Raw genomic sequence first — 19,236 nt, 5'->3', positions numbered from 1 at the left:
TAATCATATCACTTATTTCTTTTCAAGTCGGTTCAAATACGAAATTGGGTTACAAACCAATCTGTGGTTGGATGATTAGAGGAACGGTGATACCCAGCTCATTAGGGTAAGTTCTGGTGCTTGCATTATTTTTAAATTTATTTTAGCATTTTCTGCGATACGTTTTCAGTGAAAGAATTCCCGTTCACGATGAGGTGCCTACAGTAACTTCGTAAATTTAAGATGATATACCTGTTCAATTTATCGAAAATGCTAATAGGGATAGAATGTGCGTGTGTGCTTTCATAGCGTTAAGCGTATACATGTGTATATGAACGTTTGTGTTTGTACTATGTTAAAAAAAACGAGTTTGGGTTAAGCTACTCACAGGACTTGAGCATTTCTTGCAGCCCAGTCACACAAACCCAAGCCAATTACACATTTCGGCATATATTGAGTAGTTTATGAGACTGTCTTATCTTAAGTTCGTTACGTATTTCAAAGAAGAAGAAAAAATGTTGTACAATGAGTTATTTCTTCGTCTTACCTTCGATAACTATGTATCTCTAAGTATGGTGAGACCATTATTGCTAATTAATGCGTACCTTTTTAAAATAATTTCTCTCTAGTTACCATTGTACATTCCTCCACCGCTATAAAAGGCGGTGCCGCGCGGTCTCGTCCACCAAAACTCAAAGTGCACTTGACTTTCCAGCTGCGAACAACAATCCGTCCTTTCATTTGCGCCCCCTAGTAGTGTTCTTCCCATTCGGCCTAAACGCGAGAACGAGGGAAAAAGTACGTGCACGTACGTCGACATGGCTCCATCCGAGGAGTGCGGCTGGCTGCTGTACGTTTCTCTTGCAGCCAAATGCTGCGCCAACGGCGACGGCGAGCCTTACCGCGTGGTAAGCTTTGTTGCAGTTCTGCTCGCCGCCTTCGTCGTCACGTCGCTCCTGCACTGGTCGTCTCAAGGTGGTGCGGCGTGGGGGAGGTATTGGTGGACGAGGAAGGGTCTGGGCATTGGCGAGGCCCGTGTCCCGGGGCCACGGGGCTTCCCCGTGATCGGCAGCATGGGGCTCATGACCGGCCTCGCGCACCGTAAGCTGGCGGTGGCGGCGTCAGGAAACGTCAGGCGCCGGCGGCTCATGGCGTTCTCCATGGGGGAGACTCGGGTGGTGGTGACCGCGGACCCTGACGTAGCCAGAGAGCTGCTGGCTAGCCCTGCGTTCGCTGATCGGCCGGTCAAGGAGTCCGCCTACGGGCTTATGTTCCATCGCGCCATCGGGTTCGCCCCCTACGGCGCCTACTGGCGCACGCTCCGCCGCGTGTCGTCCTCGCACCTCTTCTCGCCGCGGCAGGTGGCCGCCTCCGCCGCGCAGCGCGCAGTGATCGCGCGCCAGATGGTGGACGCCATGAGGCCCGTCGGCAGCGCTGGCATCAAACACGTCGAGGCGCGGCGGTTCCTGAAACGCGCGTCGCTGCACAACGTGATGTGGTCCGTTTTCGGTCGGAGGTACGAGCTGGACGAGGTGGAGAGCGAGGAGGCCGCGGAGCTCAAGAGCCTGGTGGATCAAGGCTACGACCTGCTCGGCCAGCTCAATTGGTCCGACCATCTCCCGTGGCTCGCGCGCTTCGACCTGCAGAAGATCCGGTCCAAGTGCTCCGCCCTCGTCCCCCGCGTGAACCGGTTTGTCGGCAGGATCATCGACGAGCACCGTGCCGCCCGGAACGACGCCGACGCCGACGCCGTAGTAGACTTCACCGACGTTCTGCTCTCCCTACAAGGCAGCGACAAGCTCTCCGACGCCGATATGACCGCCGTTCTCTGGGTACGTTCTTTCATACTAGTACCTTCATACGCTTAAATGGAAAACATGAATGAACACTTATGAGTAGATAGATATGCATGCATGTGTGATGTGTCCGGTAATTAGGTTGGTCATAACGAGAAATGTTTTATGTGTGGGGTTGCAGGAGATGATCTTTCGTGGCACCGACACCGTGGCAGTGGTAATCGAATGGGTGCTGGCCCGGCTGGTGCTGCACCAGGGCGTGCAGGCGAGGGTCCACGAGGAGCTGGACCGGGTGGTCGGGCCGAACCGGGCGGTGACCGAGTCGGACGCCGCCTCGCTCGTCTTTCTGCAGGCCGTGGTCAAGGAGGTCCTGCGCCTTCACCCACCGGGCCCGCTGCTGTCGTGGGCGCGGCTTGCCACATCGGACGTCCACGTAGGTGGGTTACTTGTCCCCGCGGGGACCACAGCGATGGTCAACATGTGGGCCATAACCCACGACCCAGCCGTGTGGGCCAAGCCGGGGGAGTTCAAGCCAGAACGGTTCCTCGCCGGGCCATTGTCCGCCGACTTCTCCGTAACGGGTTCCGATCTCAGGCTCGCGCCGTTCGGGTCCGGCAGGCGGAGCTGCCCCGGCAAGTCACTCGCGATGGCCACCGTCGGATTCTGGGTTGCCACGCTGCTGCACGAGTTCGAGTGGACGCCGCCGCCGCCGTCGTCTGCCGGGCCAGGTGGCGTGGACATGTCTGAGGTGCTGAGGCTGTCGTGTGAGATGGCAGCTCCGCTAGAGGCGAGGCTAAGGCCGAGGCGTACTGTGTGATTACGTGCTTGCTTGGGGCAGCCATGTGAGCAGTTGGCCTCTTCTTCCCTTCTGTACTACTATCAGTATCAGTGCGTGTAGTGTAGTGGTAATGTAGTGTCTCGCTTTTGGAAATGTGCCCGCTACTACAATAGGTCCGGTCCTCGTATGTGTACCGCTGTCGTTTACTGTTCTTAACTGGGTAGACGTTTACTTACGTAGTTATCAACTACTGCCGGGAGGTGAGTGTCACAAATTTCTTGTGCTTCCTGTTTGCTGCCTAGAGATGTACTACTTCTACTATGTAAAAATATTTGTTTATCCTAATGCAGGTATCAGTTGTACTGTACCTACCACATGTTTTCAATAAAAATAGTGGTTCTGAGTAACTAGAGAACTTTCTTTTATCTTTCGAAATATTAACTAGGGAAGCCTTTTCTACATTCGAGCATATGCAACTGCGATAGTCAAATCCGATCCTTCAAACGTCCATAAACGTATTTACTTAAATAATGCATTTCATAACCGTATACCTTAAATTAAAAAAAAACACAAATCCATACTATTACATGTAACGTAAACTTAATAATAAGCGTATCTCGTTTGGCTCCGCCGTGGCCATGTCCGGCGGCTGGTTGTGCCCCTCATAATATTGGTTTGGTCGTCCGACGAGGTAGAGTAGGACATGGGACACTAGCTGGCTCACGCTAGTCGAGCTCCCGTCGTCTATCATGCCCTACTCTTCCTCGTTGGAGCTCGTAATCCGAACGGTGTCAGGGGACGCGAGATAGATGACGGATCCCTTCTAGGAGGAGTCGGCGTCCACCATGACACGGTTGCGGCGCCCGCACTGGTTCACCATACGGGCGCCGGGGAATGCGACTCCGCCTAGCCAACGTCCACCACCGCGAGGGCTACTGCCGCCTCCCGCACCCGTTGCCTCGCTCGATGGGCAAGACGCGCTATGCTTGTGTCTGCGGACGCCCATGGTGCGTCCTCGATGTGCCAACGAAAGGGTTGCGCGTCTGCCACCGTGTTCGGATGCCAGATGGACCGCACGACCTCCGATGAGGTAGTCACACCGGTTTCATGCATCGGTTTTGCGAGAAAATGGATTCCTGACGGAAGGAGTCTGAGCGCTGTCGTCGGGCGGCCATCTCCCGGGAGCGGCGGAGCGCAAGCCGTATCGCCATCTGTCCTCAGGGCGGCGTGGGATGAGCTCGTGGTCGATGAATCTAGAGGTGAAGGACACTCGGATCCGTTGCCGCCATGCCGGAGAATGTCGGAGATCGCTGGAGGTGAGGTCGGGTGACGAAGAGGGGTGGAGGGAAGCGGAGGGAATGGAAGTGAAGTGGCTAGGGTTCCATCCGACAAGAGGATCGAAAGAAATATATGTGGGGTCGGATGAACCAGCGTGAGCTGGGTCTGACATGAAGGCCACATCCGAATGTCACATATCCGTCTTATATATAAGTTGGATATGAGGGATAAGATCAATTCAAATGTTTGAGGTTCGTTCAAGACCGTCCATCGTTTTTTTTAACAGATTAGTGACCGGATGGTGTGGTAAAAGTTGAGATGCTCTTAGGAATCACTATTCTTCCCTCGTTCCTGTCTAGAGCTGTCCTCTCTCCTGTCTATTCTCTTGTTGGTTGTATATATGCGTCCCGTGAGATAGCACCATCTGACTGGTCGCAGGCAGAGTTAAAAAGAAAAAAAAGTAGTTTGCCGGCCTCAATTATCGCCCATCGCAATCCTGCAGGTCAATAATTATATTATGTTACTGTATCAGGCTGCGCATCGAGATCGATCGATCACGGGATCGCTCGGTTGTTGCTTGTCGTCTGGCCGCTGAAGACGTCAAGAAAACGATGTCGCTATAGTACATAAGAATAACACCTGAGAGATGATCTTCTGAATGGACATCAACGACAAGATAGATGCTTGTTGTTGTGAACTAGCTAGATCTTTTTTATCACGTCACGCATGGACGGATGAGATCGGCTTCAGCCACTTGATTCGGGATAGCGGCAGCGAATAATATACGGATCCAAGCAAATCAGCCGCGATTTGGCGCGCGATTTGTTGGTCCGTTGGTGTATGAATGTCTAATGCTGCGGTGGGGATCGATGGATGGCAACTTTGGGGTCATCGCTGCCCAAGCGAGCGTGTGTAAGATGAAAATCTAAAATTGACAACCTATTCTCTTGTGAAAAACAGATCTCTCATTTTCCCCTTAATCTTATGCAGCTAGGACAAACTCTCCCCTTCAAGCTTCACCGATGAGCATGTGAATTCGCCTTTCTTCCGCTCCGACCCTCGACAAAGGGGAATCCCGGGATTCCTCTGCTCGAGTTGGTAGTGTAGTTTAGTTTTCTTTTAGTTCTTACAGATGCGGTACTCGTACGGATGCCGGCGTCTTTTCTTCGAGTTTATCTCTAGGTTTCGATCCTTCTCGTATTCGTTTATCTCGACGTAGTCGACGGAGTTTCGATGTAGATTTTGTGTCTTAGGCCATCAGGTTAAGTATTCTCTTCATGTGACGAGATTCGATGCCAAGTGCTTCAGATCTATGCGACTTGACGACGCTGGTTCTTAAAGGCACGTGCGCGAGGACTTTTTAGATGTCAACAAGATCAAGTCAGCTCCGACAGGGGAGCGACGACAAGAGTGTGTCAACGGTTCGTTCTGTCTATAGTAGTGATTGTTCGGGTCTCAAAATCTCGATGAAGTTTTTACCAAAGTTGAGATACTTTGTACTCTCAATAATTTTGTATATTAGATTTGATGCTTTTTCTATAAAAACGAGTATGTTCGCACCAACCATAGGGTACGTACAACCAGATTGGTAAACTTGGCCCCTCAACCGCTCGTGGACAAATTTTGCGTGTACCCATCTATTTGTCCATTTACACAACCTTGTTCCTCATTACTATTTCCTATATGTCTGGTCACATGCATGGAGAAGAAAAGCGAAAGGAATAAACTAAATAATAAATAAAGAAAAAATATGCTTCATGGTGGGACAAGTCCTATATGACTGACGCAGGACAACTGACCGGACACGTCCACCACATTTATACTCATCTCATATATATATTCAATACAAGGAGTAACGAACAGTCCGAACATTTAAGGAGGCTTTGAGGGGCCCGGTTAGATTAACTTTTTCTTCTCTCTTCTGCCCGGTTAGGGTCCCGTGTCCATCCAACGAGTCCAGCTATAGATGATCCATAGTTGAGCGCCCCAAACACACCTCAAACTTTTGGGAGGATGGCCCGGTTAGTGATCGGTCACAAAACATCGACCCAACAGGGCATGTCAAACGGGACGCAAATGCCCGGCTGGTCGACACCCCTCATATACATCCCAAATATGAGGGGGTATGAAAAGGCGGGTGCAATCGGCCAAGTACGTCATGTCAAGACTGATGTCTACTACACAACTTTATTCTTAGAGACGTTATTGTGTCAGATCTCGGGTAGGGGGTCCCGATGTGCGGAGCTTAGATTGATGGGTTGCAGGAAAGAGGGAGAGACGATGTTTACTCATGTTCGGGCCCTCTTGAGGAGGTAAAACACTATGTCTTGCTCAATTATATTGATGGAGAGAATGGTTACACAGTTGATCTACCTCGAGATCGTACGAGCTAAACCCTATATGAGATAGCTTGCCTCTATGCATAAGAGACTCTCGTTTATATAGACACCAGGGCCCCTAGGGTTACATGTTACCGACTTAGATCGGGGGTAGATGGGCCGAAGTGGTCCTCCTGCCTTGGAGTGTACGCCTCGTCTTCGGGGCTTTCCATCTTGAGTACGCAGTTGTTAGATAATTCGGTCTTCAATGATGCAGCCCATATGATCGGCCCATAAGGGACAACCTAACTGCCCGAGGACCCCTTAATCCGGAACTCCCTCAATAGCCCCCGAACTGGGCTTCAACGCCGATGTGTATGGTCTTCGGCAGCCGAGCACATAGACGAATCGGCTTGCACGATGAGTTCCCTTTATATTTGGCTCGTATAGGTTTAGTCGCCCCAATGGGTTAGTACCCTCGAAAACGGGTGTCATTAAATCCAAAGGCTTTTAAACGCCCAAAGGCGAATAGTAATCTATCTAACAACTCCTCTGACGAAAAGCCACAATGAAAAATAATTAGCAAAACTCGAGTCACGGCTTGAGGTCACTTTCCTCGGGGCACATTCTATCAACAACAAATATCGTGTCCTGTATTTAAGGGGATTCGAATTATTGACCCGAGCCAACTTACACATGTTCCAACGGTGCGGTTGTTTCGGGAAGTGGCGGAGCTGGTGGCGCACTAAGTGGAAACCTTGGTTTCGAGACCTCCCTTTAAAAGGGGAAAAAGATCCAAAGCCCACCACAGGCATTCCAAACTCTTTGTCCTTCTCCTTCCAAGCTCAAGCGCCCAGATCCATTTCATCTCTCACCCCTTCCAAACGCCCTCCGTCTCAAGCTCCGAAATGGCCGGCTCGGGCACTCAGGGCAAACGGGAGGTCTCATGTGTCTCCGAAGGATACATCCAGGAGCTGAAGCGCTATGGACACATCATAACCGGCATCACCCACTGACGTCAGCTGTGCTTCCCTGGCAGTGGCTCCAGAAAAGTGTTGATCCTGCAATCTCTAGTATTAGCTAGACGAATGCTTATGACAACTAACCTTCTCCTGCAACGGCACCAGAAGAATGCTGATAGCACTCCCCGGCAATGAGAATGGAAGAATGTTGTTGATGGCCCACCAGCGCGTGGGTTCGCAGCAGTTTTCGAGGGTAGAGTATTCGACCCAAATTTGTAGATCGCCTAAAGGAGGTGAGAGGATACTCTCGAGTATTAGCAGCTGAATTTGTCGGATTCAACCACACCTGAAAGATTAGTATCTGCAAGCACAGTAGTAACATCAAAGTAACGAGTAATGGCAGTGTAACGAGCAATAGCAGTGGCAAGGAATAGCAGTAGTGACAACAGTAGCAGCAGCAGAGCAAGGCAAGTAACAACAGTAGCAACAATAGGACAAACTCGTAGGAAATGGGTCGGTGATTTGTTTGGATGATATTCATCATGCAGCAGCTATAACACGGAGAGATAAGTGGCTAGCTCTCGTTCGTCAATGTGATGTAGGCATGCATTCCGTGTGTCGTCATACATTCTTAGGGAAAAGAACTTGCATGACATCTATTGTCCATCCCTCCCGTGGCAGCGGAGTCCAAAAGGAAACTACGGGATATTAAGGTTCTCCTTTTAATAAAGAACCGGACCAACGCATTAGCACTTGGTGAACACATGAACTCCTCAAACTATGATCATCACCGGGAGTGGTTCCGATTATTGTCACTCCGGGGTTGCCGGATCGTAACACATAGTAGGTAACTACAACTTGCAAGATCGGATCTAAAACACACATATATTGGTGACAACATAATAATTTCAGATCTGAAATCATGGCACTCGGGCCCTAGTGACAAGCATTAAGCATGGCAAAGTAGTAGAAACATCAATCTCAGAACATAGTGGATACTAGGGATCAATCCCCATCAAAACTAACTCGATTACATGATAGATCTCATCCTACTCATCACCGCCCAGCGATCCTACGAATAGATTACTCACGAACGACGAAGAGCTTCATGGAATTGGAGAGGCAAGAAGGTTGATGATGACGATGACGACGATTTCCCCTCTCCGGAGCCCAAGACGGACTCCAGATCTGCCCTCTAGATGAAGAACAGGAGGTGGCGGCGCATCCGTATCGAAAACGCGACGAAAAATTATCTTTTTATTTTTTCTGGGACGAAAGACAACTTATAGAGCTGGAGTTGGGGGCGGCAGGTGCCTGTGGGCCCCACAAGCCTGCCCACCGCCACCAGGGGGTGGTGGCGGAGCAGGGGCTTGTGGCCCACTGGCCCACCCCCTAAGGTGGAACTTGGCGCATATATTTTTGATATTTTCCAAAACCGCTCCCCGTAAATTTTCAGGACGTTTGGAGAACATTGATTTCTGCACAAGAATAACACCAAGGCAATTCTGTTGAAAACAACGTTAGTCCAGGTTAGTTCCATTCAAATCATGCAAATTATAGTCCAAAACAAGGGCAAAAGAGTTTGGAAAAGTAGATACGTGGGAGACGTATCACCCACCGAGCACCGGAAAAGGGCCAGGTGGTACCTACGCCAACACCCGAGGAGCGGGTAGTGTTCGTGCCCCACTTCCTCTGGGGACTAGGCTTCCCGCTGCACCCCTTCGAAAGGGGGTCTGATGTATTACTATGGGTTAGTTTTCCATGATCTTGCCCCAAATTCCATTATGCACATCTCCATCTTCATCACCGTTTGTGAGGCTTTCCTGCGGGTTCATCCTCATTTCGGCCTCCGGCTCAAGGTCTTCAATGTCAAGCCAAAGTCGGCGAGTAGCGAGCATGCCGACTGCGGCGGGGCCGTGATAGAAAGATCTGCCGCGTGCCATGGCCGAAGGGCACACAGACTGACACCATCAAGAACTGGCAGAAGGAGTGGTTCTATATCACAGAACCCCAAGAAGAAAACAGGGCGATGCCCGCTGAGCCGAGTTCAGGTCTGGTCCCCTAGTGAGGCTGACCTCATGGGTCACAAAAGGCCTGGACTGGGCTCGTCTTCGGATGTGAAGCAGCTACAAAAACACATCAAGCAAATTGTGGCGCCTAACATCCGGCTAGCCGATGTGGTCCAGGTCACGTTCCATTGCCACGTCCTTCCCTGCCAGCATTGGGACAACCCGATGTGGTCTCACAAGGCCAAAAAGCCGTGGACGGTGCTCGAGTTCTACCGCACCACTCATGAAGATCTGTGGCGGATACTGCTCAAACCGCAGTAGGAGTTGCCGGCAGAGGATGAAGATACCGGCCTGGACGACAATACTACCCCAATGGAGGCATGTTTGAGATTTTAATATCTACTTGGAGTTTCTATTTTATCTAAGGACTTACTATCCCTTCTCTTTTGCAGGAGTGGCTGGAACTGGCCAAGAACATGGAAGTCCCGGCTCCCTTGCCCGAGGAACCCTGGACTCCTCTGCTGGAGCTAGTAGACGCGCCATATGTGGCACCAGACAATAAGAAGAAGGAGACCCGTGGGGGTCTCCGTTCGAGGGATCCCCCGGATACAAAATCCTAGGACACCCATGCCTCCTCCACCCACGAGGGGGAGGAGGAAGACGAAGAGGAGGAGAAATATTCTCTTCAGGAGAGGAAGAGGGAGGAACCGGAGGTGGCCGAGGAGGGACTACATCCTCGGTCTCCAAAGAAACCTTGCAAGCGCAATGTCACCCTTCTCGGTGCTAGCCCGGACTTCGATGACAAGATCTGCAAGCGCAATGTCACCCTTCTCGGTGCTAGCCCGGACTTCGATGACAAGGTCTAAGCCTACGTCATGATTCCTCGCCGAACACTTATGGTCTAGCCCCTGGCCCGAAGGTACGGAATTCGTTCCTTAATTTAACAGAGTTATACCAAATTTTTATCAATAATGAGAACCAAGTTGTTTCCTATCACAGCCCGGCCCGAGATCTTCCGACAGATCAAGTCTCGGAGGGGGGTTCGCTACCAGCCGAGCTGGCAGAGAGTGGGAACGCGTCCCACCATACCACTCCCAGGTTCTCGGACGAGCTTGCCGAGGTGACATTCCATGAGGCCCTATCGGCCACTACCGAGGTGGTGATGGTCGAGGAGGATACATCGTACGCCAAGCATTGGGAGGTCGCGACCGAAGTCCATACACCAGCCTCCGAGGACTGAGAGGTTCCGGCTGGTGTTAATACATCGGTCATCGAGGACGAGGAGATTTTGGCCGAGGTTCATACCTCGGTCATTGAGACCCACGGGGTAGGTTCCTTCTCCGCAAGTGGAGAAACGAACCAAATTCCCCCCGAGCATTGCCCGAAGACAGTTTTCGGGGAACTTGATGCTCCGGTGTCTTCTGTGCCGTGCCCAACGCCGCCCAAAATATAACAAGCTATGTATGGATGGTCGATCATAATGGAGGACGCCTTGACCGGCTCCTCTATGGATGTGGTCTTAAAAAGTATTCAGTCTGTTAACAACGGACTGAACGAAGCCTTCATCGACTTGCTGACAAGTTTTAAGCTAAGTCGTGTAATCTTTTAGGTTCTATTTACAAAGTTATATATGCCTTTATGGGTATAACAACCCCGAGCCAGGGGTAAGTTTGACAAGATTACCCGTGGCTCAGAATAACTCCTAGGCAGGAAGAGTAATGCTAATATTTTCTAATTATAATGACATTCTGAAGTAATTTCGACCTAATGCCTTGTATGCCAATAACTCATAGTCGTTGGTATTTATAATTCTGCCGTCCAGGCTTCATGCTCCACTACGAATGCCAACGCATTGGAGATAGCCGAGCTAAACCGGAAACTAAAGGTCTCCGATGATGAGCTCAGCCGTGTGAATGTTCGACTTGATGAAAATCAGGGTAATTTTCAAGTATTGCTATAAATACTGTTATTCCCTTTCTATACAGAAGACCTCTCTTGATTATTTATGTCTAACCTCTTATGCCGATTTGGTGAGCAGCACAGGATGAAGAGTTCGAGAAACTCAAGGCCGAACTGGAGCATGCCAAGAAGGAGGCCATTACTCACACGGTGGCGGCCGAACAAGCGGTTGCCGAGCTGAGCTCCATTAAGTTGGAAAATAGCAAGCATTAGGCGAGTGTGGTCGAGATTCAAGACGAGCTGCAAGAAGCCATCTCCAAACGCGAGTCTTTGGAGCAGAAGTCTCGGGAGCAGGTGACCGAGCTCTCGAAGCTGTCCTCCGAGCTCAAATCAGAGCGGGTGAAATGGATGTTCTATGAAGAAGAAGTGCGCCAGGCCAAGAAGATGGCAACTGGTAAGTAATACTTATTGTATTGTGCCTTTGGTTGAAACAAGTATGCATTTCTTACGCGGATATGGTGTTCCTCAGGCGCCTTCACAGACCTCCAAAGGAGTGTGGCAGAAGCAAAGAAGTACTACTCGGCCCATGACAGGGATGCTGAGTGGAGGCTCTTGTGGGCTCAGTTGCAGACTCCCGGGCTCAACCCCGGTCTGGGTTATCAAATGAAACAACTCATGGAGCTGCATAGGATGGCACAGCCGGCCATGAAGGATCTTTGTATCTTGCGATGGCCTACCGAGCCTTTGCTGACTAGCTACTTCGGGTTAGTGCAGAAGTTGGCTCGTGTCATACCCTGGATTGAGGCCCTAAAGCATCCAGTCTGTATAGAAGGAGCTTGGATGGCCTTTGCGAGAAGCATGGTGCACTATCGAGGGATGAAGCCCTCGACGATTGCGACCGTGCCTCCACCAGCCGGGAAGGAGCACAGACGGCCCAAGCTGTATTTTCCCTCCGCAATGGAGGGTGCTCGGTTTATAGAGACCCAGTGCTCGAAATATGTAATCTTTGAGTAATTTTATTATCGTGTACCTCCAGAACGACTTATATTTATACTGTTTAGCATTTGTGTTTTGTGTATTATTTTGACTCCTATCAGTTGGCCGGTTTTATCTGAAAGTTACATGTTGTCGGCTTCAGCCCCCAAATAGATACTACTTGGGTTGTTTCCTCGCCCTGTTACCCTTAGCTGATGAGTCAGCTTCGGAAGGTGGTAGTGTGCAGAGGAAACAAGGCAATCCGCCATGCGGTTTTATCGCTTTCACTTAGCCTTAGAAGATGAAATTACGGGCTGATCAGGAGCCCCCATGTATTTTATGGTAGTCGGGGCAGCCAAATTTCGAAATAGCTACCATAGGGTCCAGAAAGGTGTAAATGCTCTGTATAACATGGAATAGCCTCCAACAAATTTTTCACGTTGAGCTCGGGTTGCAGACCGGTTCTCGCTTATTATAAAGGTCATTTTTTGGCTTTCTCCACTTAGGTACTTTTAGCCAAACTAGTCGGCAATACAATCGAAGTGGTTCTCCCTTTACCCCTTAGCCGAACTAGCGGAACGTAAGGAGGCAAGCACAGGAGCAGGGATACACAACTATAGACCCAAGACATAATTCGGAACCGATGAATATAATGCAAGACCCGAGAGACCGGACACTTAAGAAGCAGTCGCGGTGTAGTGATCGGGGTGGTGTTAGCATCCAAGCCCCCGGTCTATGATCGGTAGCACTTTGGCGTGTGTAAATAGTAATTTTGACTTGTCCATGCCGATAAGCATAAAGTGTATGTATACAAAGTACTTGGAATAATGTGTGCGATGCAAGGCAGCTTGTCAAGTTTATTACAGGTAACTATCGATACAAGTTCTTTGAAGCAACTTTTCAAGCGACCTTACACGGGTGACTTGACATCTGCCCTGTGTTCGGCCGCACTATATCTATTGCCCCTGCTAGGGGTGGAGGTACTATCCTTTACATGAAGTTGTTGTTAGCAAGCGGACCTTGAGTAGAGGGTCTTGACAAGCTTCAGATGAAATAGAGGAGCTTGATGCTTGGGCTCCTCATGACGCCTCCCTTTGGTTCGTAGGAGTGTGTTGGACCATAGCTCGGTTGACCTGATCACATAATCCCTGGTGGGTTGCTCCCATGGCTGCCCATGGAATTTTGAGAAAGAAATTGAGTTTACAAGGGACATACCTTGACGGTGTTCGGGGCCGTGCCATGGGAGCCGTATCCCTATGTACTCTGAGCCGAAGAATTCTCCGGCTGGTCGGATTGAGCTCGGTCTCATTTTCCTTCCCTGTGCGCCTTTCTTGCCAGCCCGTGGCTTGAAGCATCGCTGTCATGTTGGCACTTGATGATGAGATGATTTATATACTTCTCGCACCTCGTTGGTTACCCCAAGTGGAAGGTTGAGATGTAGTCAACAGCAAGTTTTCCCTCACACAGACTATAAGGTTTATAGAACCAGGAGGACTCCTAGGACCAACAAGTAGGCGTCTCCCACCCTGGCGCTAGCAGAAGACGTGGACCTGCACACACAACAAATAACTTTGCTCCCAATGAGTACAAAGAGGTTGTCAATCTTTCCGGCCTTGTAGTTTGCAAAGGATCAAAACACAAGCGGGAAAGTACTAGTGATTTTAACGGAAAAGTAAATGAAAGCAATAAATGATGGAGGTGTAAACAATGATGGTGATATGGACCGGAGTCACATGATCATCACTAGTTACGTCTCTCTCCCAAAAGACGATAAACAACTATGCATGGGTAAACAAATTACAGTTGGGCAATTGACAGAATTATGAACGCACAACAATGCTAATTATGCTACTTGATAGTTAGATGTTCAATAGTAATGGGCAGTACGCCAAGACAAGTAGACCGTTTATTCATAAGCATCTACTTACTAATCATCCACCATGAGATATCTATCCAGAACATCTCTCCGATATTAAGTTGCGAGCCCCACCCAAAGTGTAAATTCAAAGCAACAGACAACTGAGTTAACGAACTATGCGTAAGGTAAACAATCCTTGCAACCGTGGTCACAAGCACCGTTGTTTTCTCCCTGGTGGCAACAACACATCCCCTAGTCTCATGTTTCTGTCACTCAAGCTAGACATCGAGCGCATGAACCCACAATCATGCATAACGCTCCCTCTTGGAGTTGCAATCTACTACTCGGCCAAAGCAATAAATAGCAACAGAGAACATGCATGAATCACTAAGGAACCTAATATAAAAGGATAATCAAATATATAAATCATAACAATCTGAACATAATCTCATAATCCATCGGATCCCAACAAACCGAGCATAGCAATAGCAAGAGAAATACATAGATGCCTTGATCATGTAGGGCAACTCACAAGGACTAACCATTGAAGCACAAGATTGCAGAGAAGACATCACACACTTACTGATCATGGACCCATGGTCCAAGGAGGACTACTCACGGCACGTCCGGGAAGCGTCCATGGTGGTGGAGAAGCTCCCGAAGGTCAATCCTCCCTCCGGCACGGTGCAGGGAAGAGGTCTCGTGACGCTCCCGATCTCGGAAGCGCTGCGGCGGTGGAGAAATTCGCGATTCTGGATGTGATGGAAGGGTTTTCTCGCAGAGGAGTAAGTATAGGCCAAAGGAGGGCAGCAGAGGAGGTGGGACCCACCCAGGCGGCCTCTTGGCGCGGCAAGGGGGTAGGCCGCACCCACAAGTCGCCTGGGCGGCCCTTGGCCCCCCTCTGCCCCATCTTCGGTGGTCTCGAAGCTTTCGGTACGCTGATTTTTATATATTTTTCTTGGGATTTTTCGGGCTTCGAAAAATTGGGTAAAAGCCCCTGCAAAAAAGACATCAGCACACAGAAACTGGCACTAGGTGCACTAAGTTAGTAGGTTAGTCCAAATATGTGTAAAATGATATAAAAGTGTAGCAAAACATATAACAATGTCACCCAAAAGATCATGGAACAAGCAGAAATTATAGATACATTTGGGACGTATCAACATCCCCAAGCTTAATTTGTGGTGGTCCTCGAGTACATAAATGATAACACAATAATTTTTGTTGTGACATGCTAACACACATATAAGAACTTCAAAGTAAAGCAAGTAAGTTATGCAATTCAAGTCAAGATAATAACAAGCAACAGTCTATATCTAGTATTGAGTTTAGAAAAGTAAGAACATAAAGGTGCAAGAGCTCTCGCTGTGCGTGACTCAAATATCTCCAAATGGTGTTTGCGTGCAAGAAGTGGCAGATGGGTTGAGATCATAAAATATTTTTTTAACTGAGAACTCAATCTACTAAAATTTCACACTTGGTCTCCTTCGGAATCTTATTTTGACTCATCCCGAGACCACTAGTCAGGCACAAGTCAAAATGATCCTCCCCCTTTCGACTTTGAGCACTCATGCAATGGATGAGCGTAAGCAAGATATGTTGACACTTAGGATGGCAAATAGAATAATGATGGGGAAGGAATACAAAAAGGTGTGAAAGGCTCACATCAATGAGGACAACCATAGGCGAGATAAAGCCAAATGATAGATATGATGTGAGGAGTAGGGATTGCCATGTAACGGATGTACATATGAGCTAAGGTAAGCTCTCTATTGGAACTAGTGGGGGTGCATCCAACTTGTTTTCTCATGAAGACCTAGAGCTCATTTGAGGAGGCTCATCATTGGAATATGCAAACCAAGTTCTATAGTGTAAGGGTCCCCACATAGTTATGCATGAATGATAATCTCTATGTAGTACAAATATAGCAATGGAGTACGAGTGTGGATCTTTCAAAGGAATAGTAGTGTTGCCCCCTTCTCTCTTTTTATTTCTTTTTTGGTGTGTGGCCTCTTTGGCTCTTTCTTTTTATCTCTCATTTGTCCACTTCGGGATCTTTTGTTTGTCCTCTTTGGGATCTTTCCCTCACTTAAGGGCAATACTCTATGTTTTACATGAATAAAAAATATCATCACACTCTATAAGAAGTACTCAACATAAAGACAAGTGAAAACTATCATGATGTATGCAAATGTATCCCTCTGCCAGTGTAGCAGGATATGCAATGATACTAGCATGACATGTAGCAATAATTGGGGCAAGGCACAACTATCATGTGGCTCTACGATCAAGCGAAAGCATGTATGACATGAAGATCAACTCATGAGATGGTGGATGTTGCATGGCAATGTATCTCGGAAAGTCTATGGAAATGCCTTAATAGGTAGGTACGGTGGCTGTCTTGAGGAAAGATATAATGAGGCTTATGTATGACAGAGTGTATCATGTCATGGGTTTGGATGCACCGGCAAAGTTTGCACCAACTATCAATGTGAGAAAGGGCAATGCACGGTACCAAAGAGCCTAGCAAAATATGGATGGTGGAAGTGCCAACAATCGAATACTCACATTAGTCCGAAGAACTCATACACTTATTATAGGTAACTCTCTATCTTGTTAGGAAATTCACAAAGAGACAAGTACCCCGAGGTGGAGTGTTTGGGGGTTTTTTTATCCTTGCGCATCCTCGACTCATGGTAACGTGAGGGTACTCTATATATTCAAGCCCCTCTAGAGGTTAGCGATCAATTTACTAGCTAGAGTTCTGAACTAATTTTTAGTTTTTGAAAAACATACGGATTTCCCAAAATACGACACCTATCACTAATAGGCTCAAGCTCTTGGCACCAATAGTCCAAATATTACTCAAATCAATACCTCAAAACTATTACAAGTTACTACTATACTTAAATAGCAACCTCAATTACCTACTCATGCAAGACACACAACTCAATGCAACGAGCCAATCTCTAAACAAGATAAGCATCGTAACTCAAGAGAGTTCCAAAATAAACCTAAATAAAAGCTCTTAAAAAGATAAGCATGAAAACTAAGAGCTAGGCATGACAGTAGCTAAGTAAAGATAGAGAACACACAAAATGGATAAGCATGACAACCTATGTTGTGTTCTGGAGTGGAATGGAGCATGTTTCTCTCCCAAACAAGGTAGGCTAGGTTATGACTTGTTATGAAGAGCAAGAAAAACTAAAACAAACTAAAAAGTAAATAGCGGGATGCTCCAAGCATAGCACATAACATATGAAGTGATAAAAATATAGCATGGAGATGGACGAACTTATGATTGTTGATGGAGAAGGGGATGCACGGGGGTGTCCCCAAGCTTAGACGCTTGAGTCTCCTTGAATATTATTTAGGGTGCATGGGGGCATCCCCAAGCTTGAGCGCTTGACACTCCTGTATCTTCTTTATCATCTCCCATCACATACTTGAAAACTCCCTTCGCACGAAACTCATCATAAGCTGATTAGAGTGGTTAGTACACTTAATAAAATAATTCATTACCTGCTGGAAATAAAGATTTTCATGAATAGCTACTGTTTCTCATGATTTCCAAAAGGTTTTTGCAAATAAAAAGTAACCTTAGGATTTGCAAAACAATGAAAATGCAAAACATGGCAGAATCTGTGAAAAACAGAACAACATGTAGTAAATAATTTATTCGGGGAACTTCTGCAACTCAAATCAAAAAACTCAGAACAGATGCCAGAAAGGAAATTATATAGAGCATGCTTTAAAACAATCCTGATCAAAAATATGATCTCGTGATTTTTGGTGAATTTTTCCGCGAGGCACATACAATCTGTTTCTGGACATCATGTCACAATTTCTTAACTTTCTTGCAATCGGAGGCTATAACCTGGCACAAAGCTTGAAAGTAAAGATACAATGATGTTTCTACAGTAGTAACAAGCATCAAGACCACTAAAACTGAAAGGTAAAACTCAGAGTAAATATAACAAGGGTTGTCTCCCAAGAGCTCTTTCTTTATAGCCATAAAGATAGGCTTAAGATTTTAATGATGCTCTCGTAGGAATAAGAGTTGTAGAACAAAAGAGAGCAACAAGAAGAAAATACCAGACACATTTAAGTATAACATGCTTCCTATGCATAGGAATATTGCAATAGAATAATTCATTGAAGCACAAAGCAATAAGCATATGAAGGAAAAACAAGTGCAACTTCAAAACCTTCAACATAAAGAGAGGGAACTTGATATTATTGAAATATATATAAGCATATGTTCCCTTCTCATACTAATTTTCAGTGGGATCATGAATAAATTCAACAATATAAGTATCACATAAAGCATTGTTACCATGATCCACATGGACTTCATGAAGAGGATAAAACTTGGAGTAAAAGAGAGACTGAATCTCTTCCCAACCCCGTAGGTGAGAATCATCTAGTAGCCTATACCATTCCAATGCTTTTACTTTTCGTGACAAGGCAAATAATTTCCTCATGACTCCATCTCTTGTCAAACCTGGAATCTTAAACAACTCACAAAGTTCTGTGAGTTTCAACAAATGAATACTAGGATTGACTGTTCCATCATAACAATCATTCCTAATTATTTCAATTATTCCAAGTGGTATTTTGAATGGGTTACATTTAGTAGGTGGAGAAGACTTCTCTACCACGGGTGTGGTAAATTGGCCTTCCCCAAGCAACGAACTGAGAGTGCAGTTTTCCGTAAGCCTAACAAGTGAAGTCACAAAACTTAGTGTTTTGAGTGGAACCTATAGCAGCGGCAACAAGCAAGGACAAAGAAACTAATTTTTGTGGTAATTGGTATAAGACTCTAAAGAAGAAACTAAAAAGAAAACTAACAAGACTAAAAAGCAAGCAAAAACTAACAAGACTAAAAAGCAACTCCCCTATGTTGAAGATTGGAGTCCCCGGAAACGGCGCAAGAAAACTTTGCTTGATGATGAGATGATGTATATACTTCTCGCACCTCGTTGGTTACCCCAAGTGGAAGGTTGAGATGTAGTCAGCAACAAGTTTTCCCTCACACAGAGACTGTAAGTTTTATCGAACCAGCTGGACTCCTAGGACCAACAAGTAGGTGTCTCCCACCCGGGCGCTAGCAGAAGATGTGGACCTGCACACACAACAATAACTTTGCTCCCAACGAGTACAGAGAGGTTGTCAATCTCTCCGGCCTTGTAGTTTGCAAAGGATCGAAACACAAGCGGGAAAGTAATAGTGATTGTAATGGAAAAGTAGATGAAAGCAGTAAATGATGGAGGTGTAAACAATGATGGTGATATGGACCAGAGTCACATGATGTTCACTAGTGACGTCTCTCTCCCAAAAGACGATAAACAACTATGCTTGGGTAAACAAATTACAGTTGGTAA

At 47.2% G+C, this 19,236-nt stretch overlaps 1 protein-coding gene across 1 annotated transcript; it reads left to right on the top strand.

Annotated features, from left to right (window-relative positions):
* Nucleotides 1-663: 663 nt before the first annotated feature.
* LOC123410375 (cytochrome P450 78A9-like) lies at nucleotides 664-2,960 on the top strand. The gene is made up of 2 exons (XM_045103314.1): nucleotides 664-1,811; nucleotides 1,957-2,960. The coding sequence occupies exons 1-2, from the start codon at nucleotides 798-800 to the stop codon at nucleotides 2,590-2,592; spliced, it is 1,650 nt and encodes a 549-aa protein (XP_044959249.1). The 5' UTR covers nucleotides 664-797; the 3' UTR covers nucleotides 2,593-2,960.
* The last annotated feature ends 16,276 nt before the right edge of the window (nucleotides 2,961-19,236 follow it).

This window comes from Hordeum vulgare, chromosome 7H, assembly GCF_904849725.1.
Source record: "Hordeum vulgare subsp. vulgare chromosome 7H, MorexV3_pseudomolecules_assembly, whole genome shotgun sequence".
NCBI lineage: Eukaryota > Viridiplantae > Streptophyta > Magnoliopsida > Poales > Poaceae > Hordeum > Hordeum vulgare.
The sequence above is the reverse complement of the archived record's forward strand: the minus strand, read 5'-3'. Positions and strand labels throughout refer to the sequence as shown.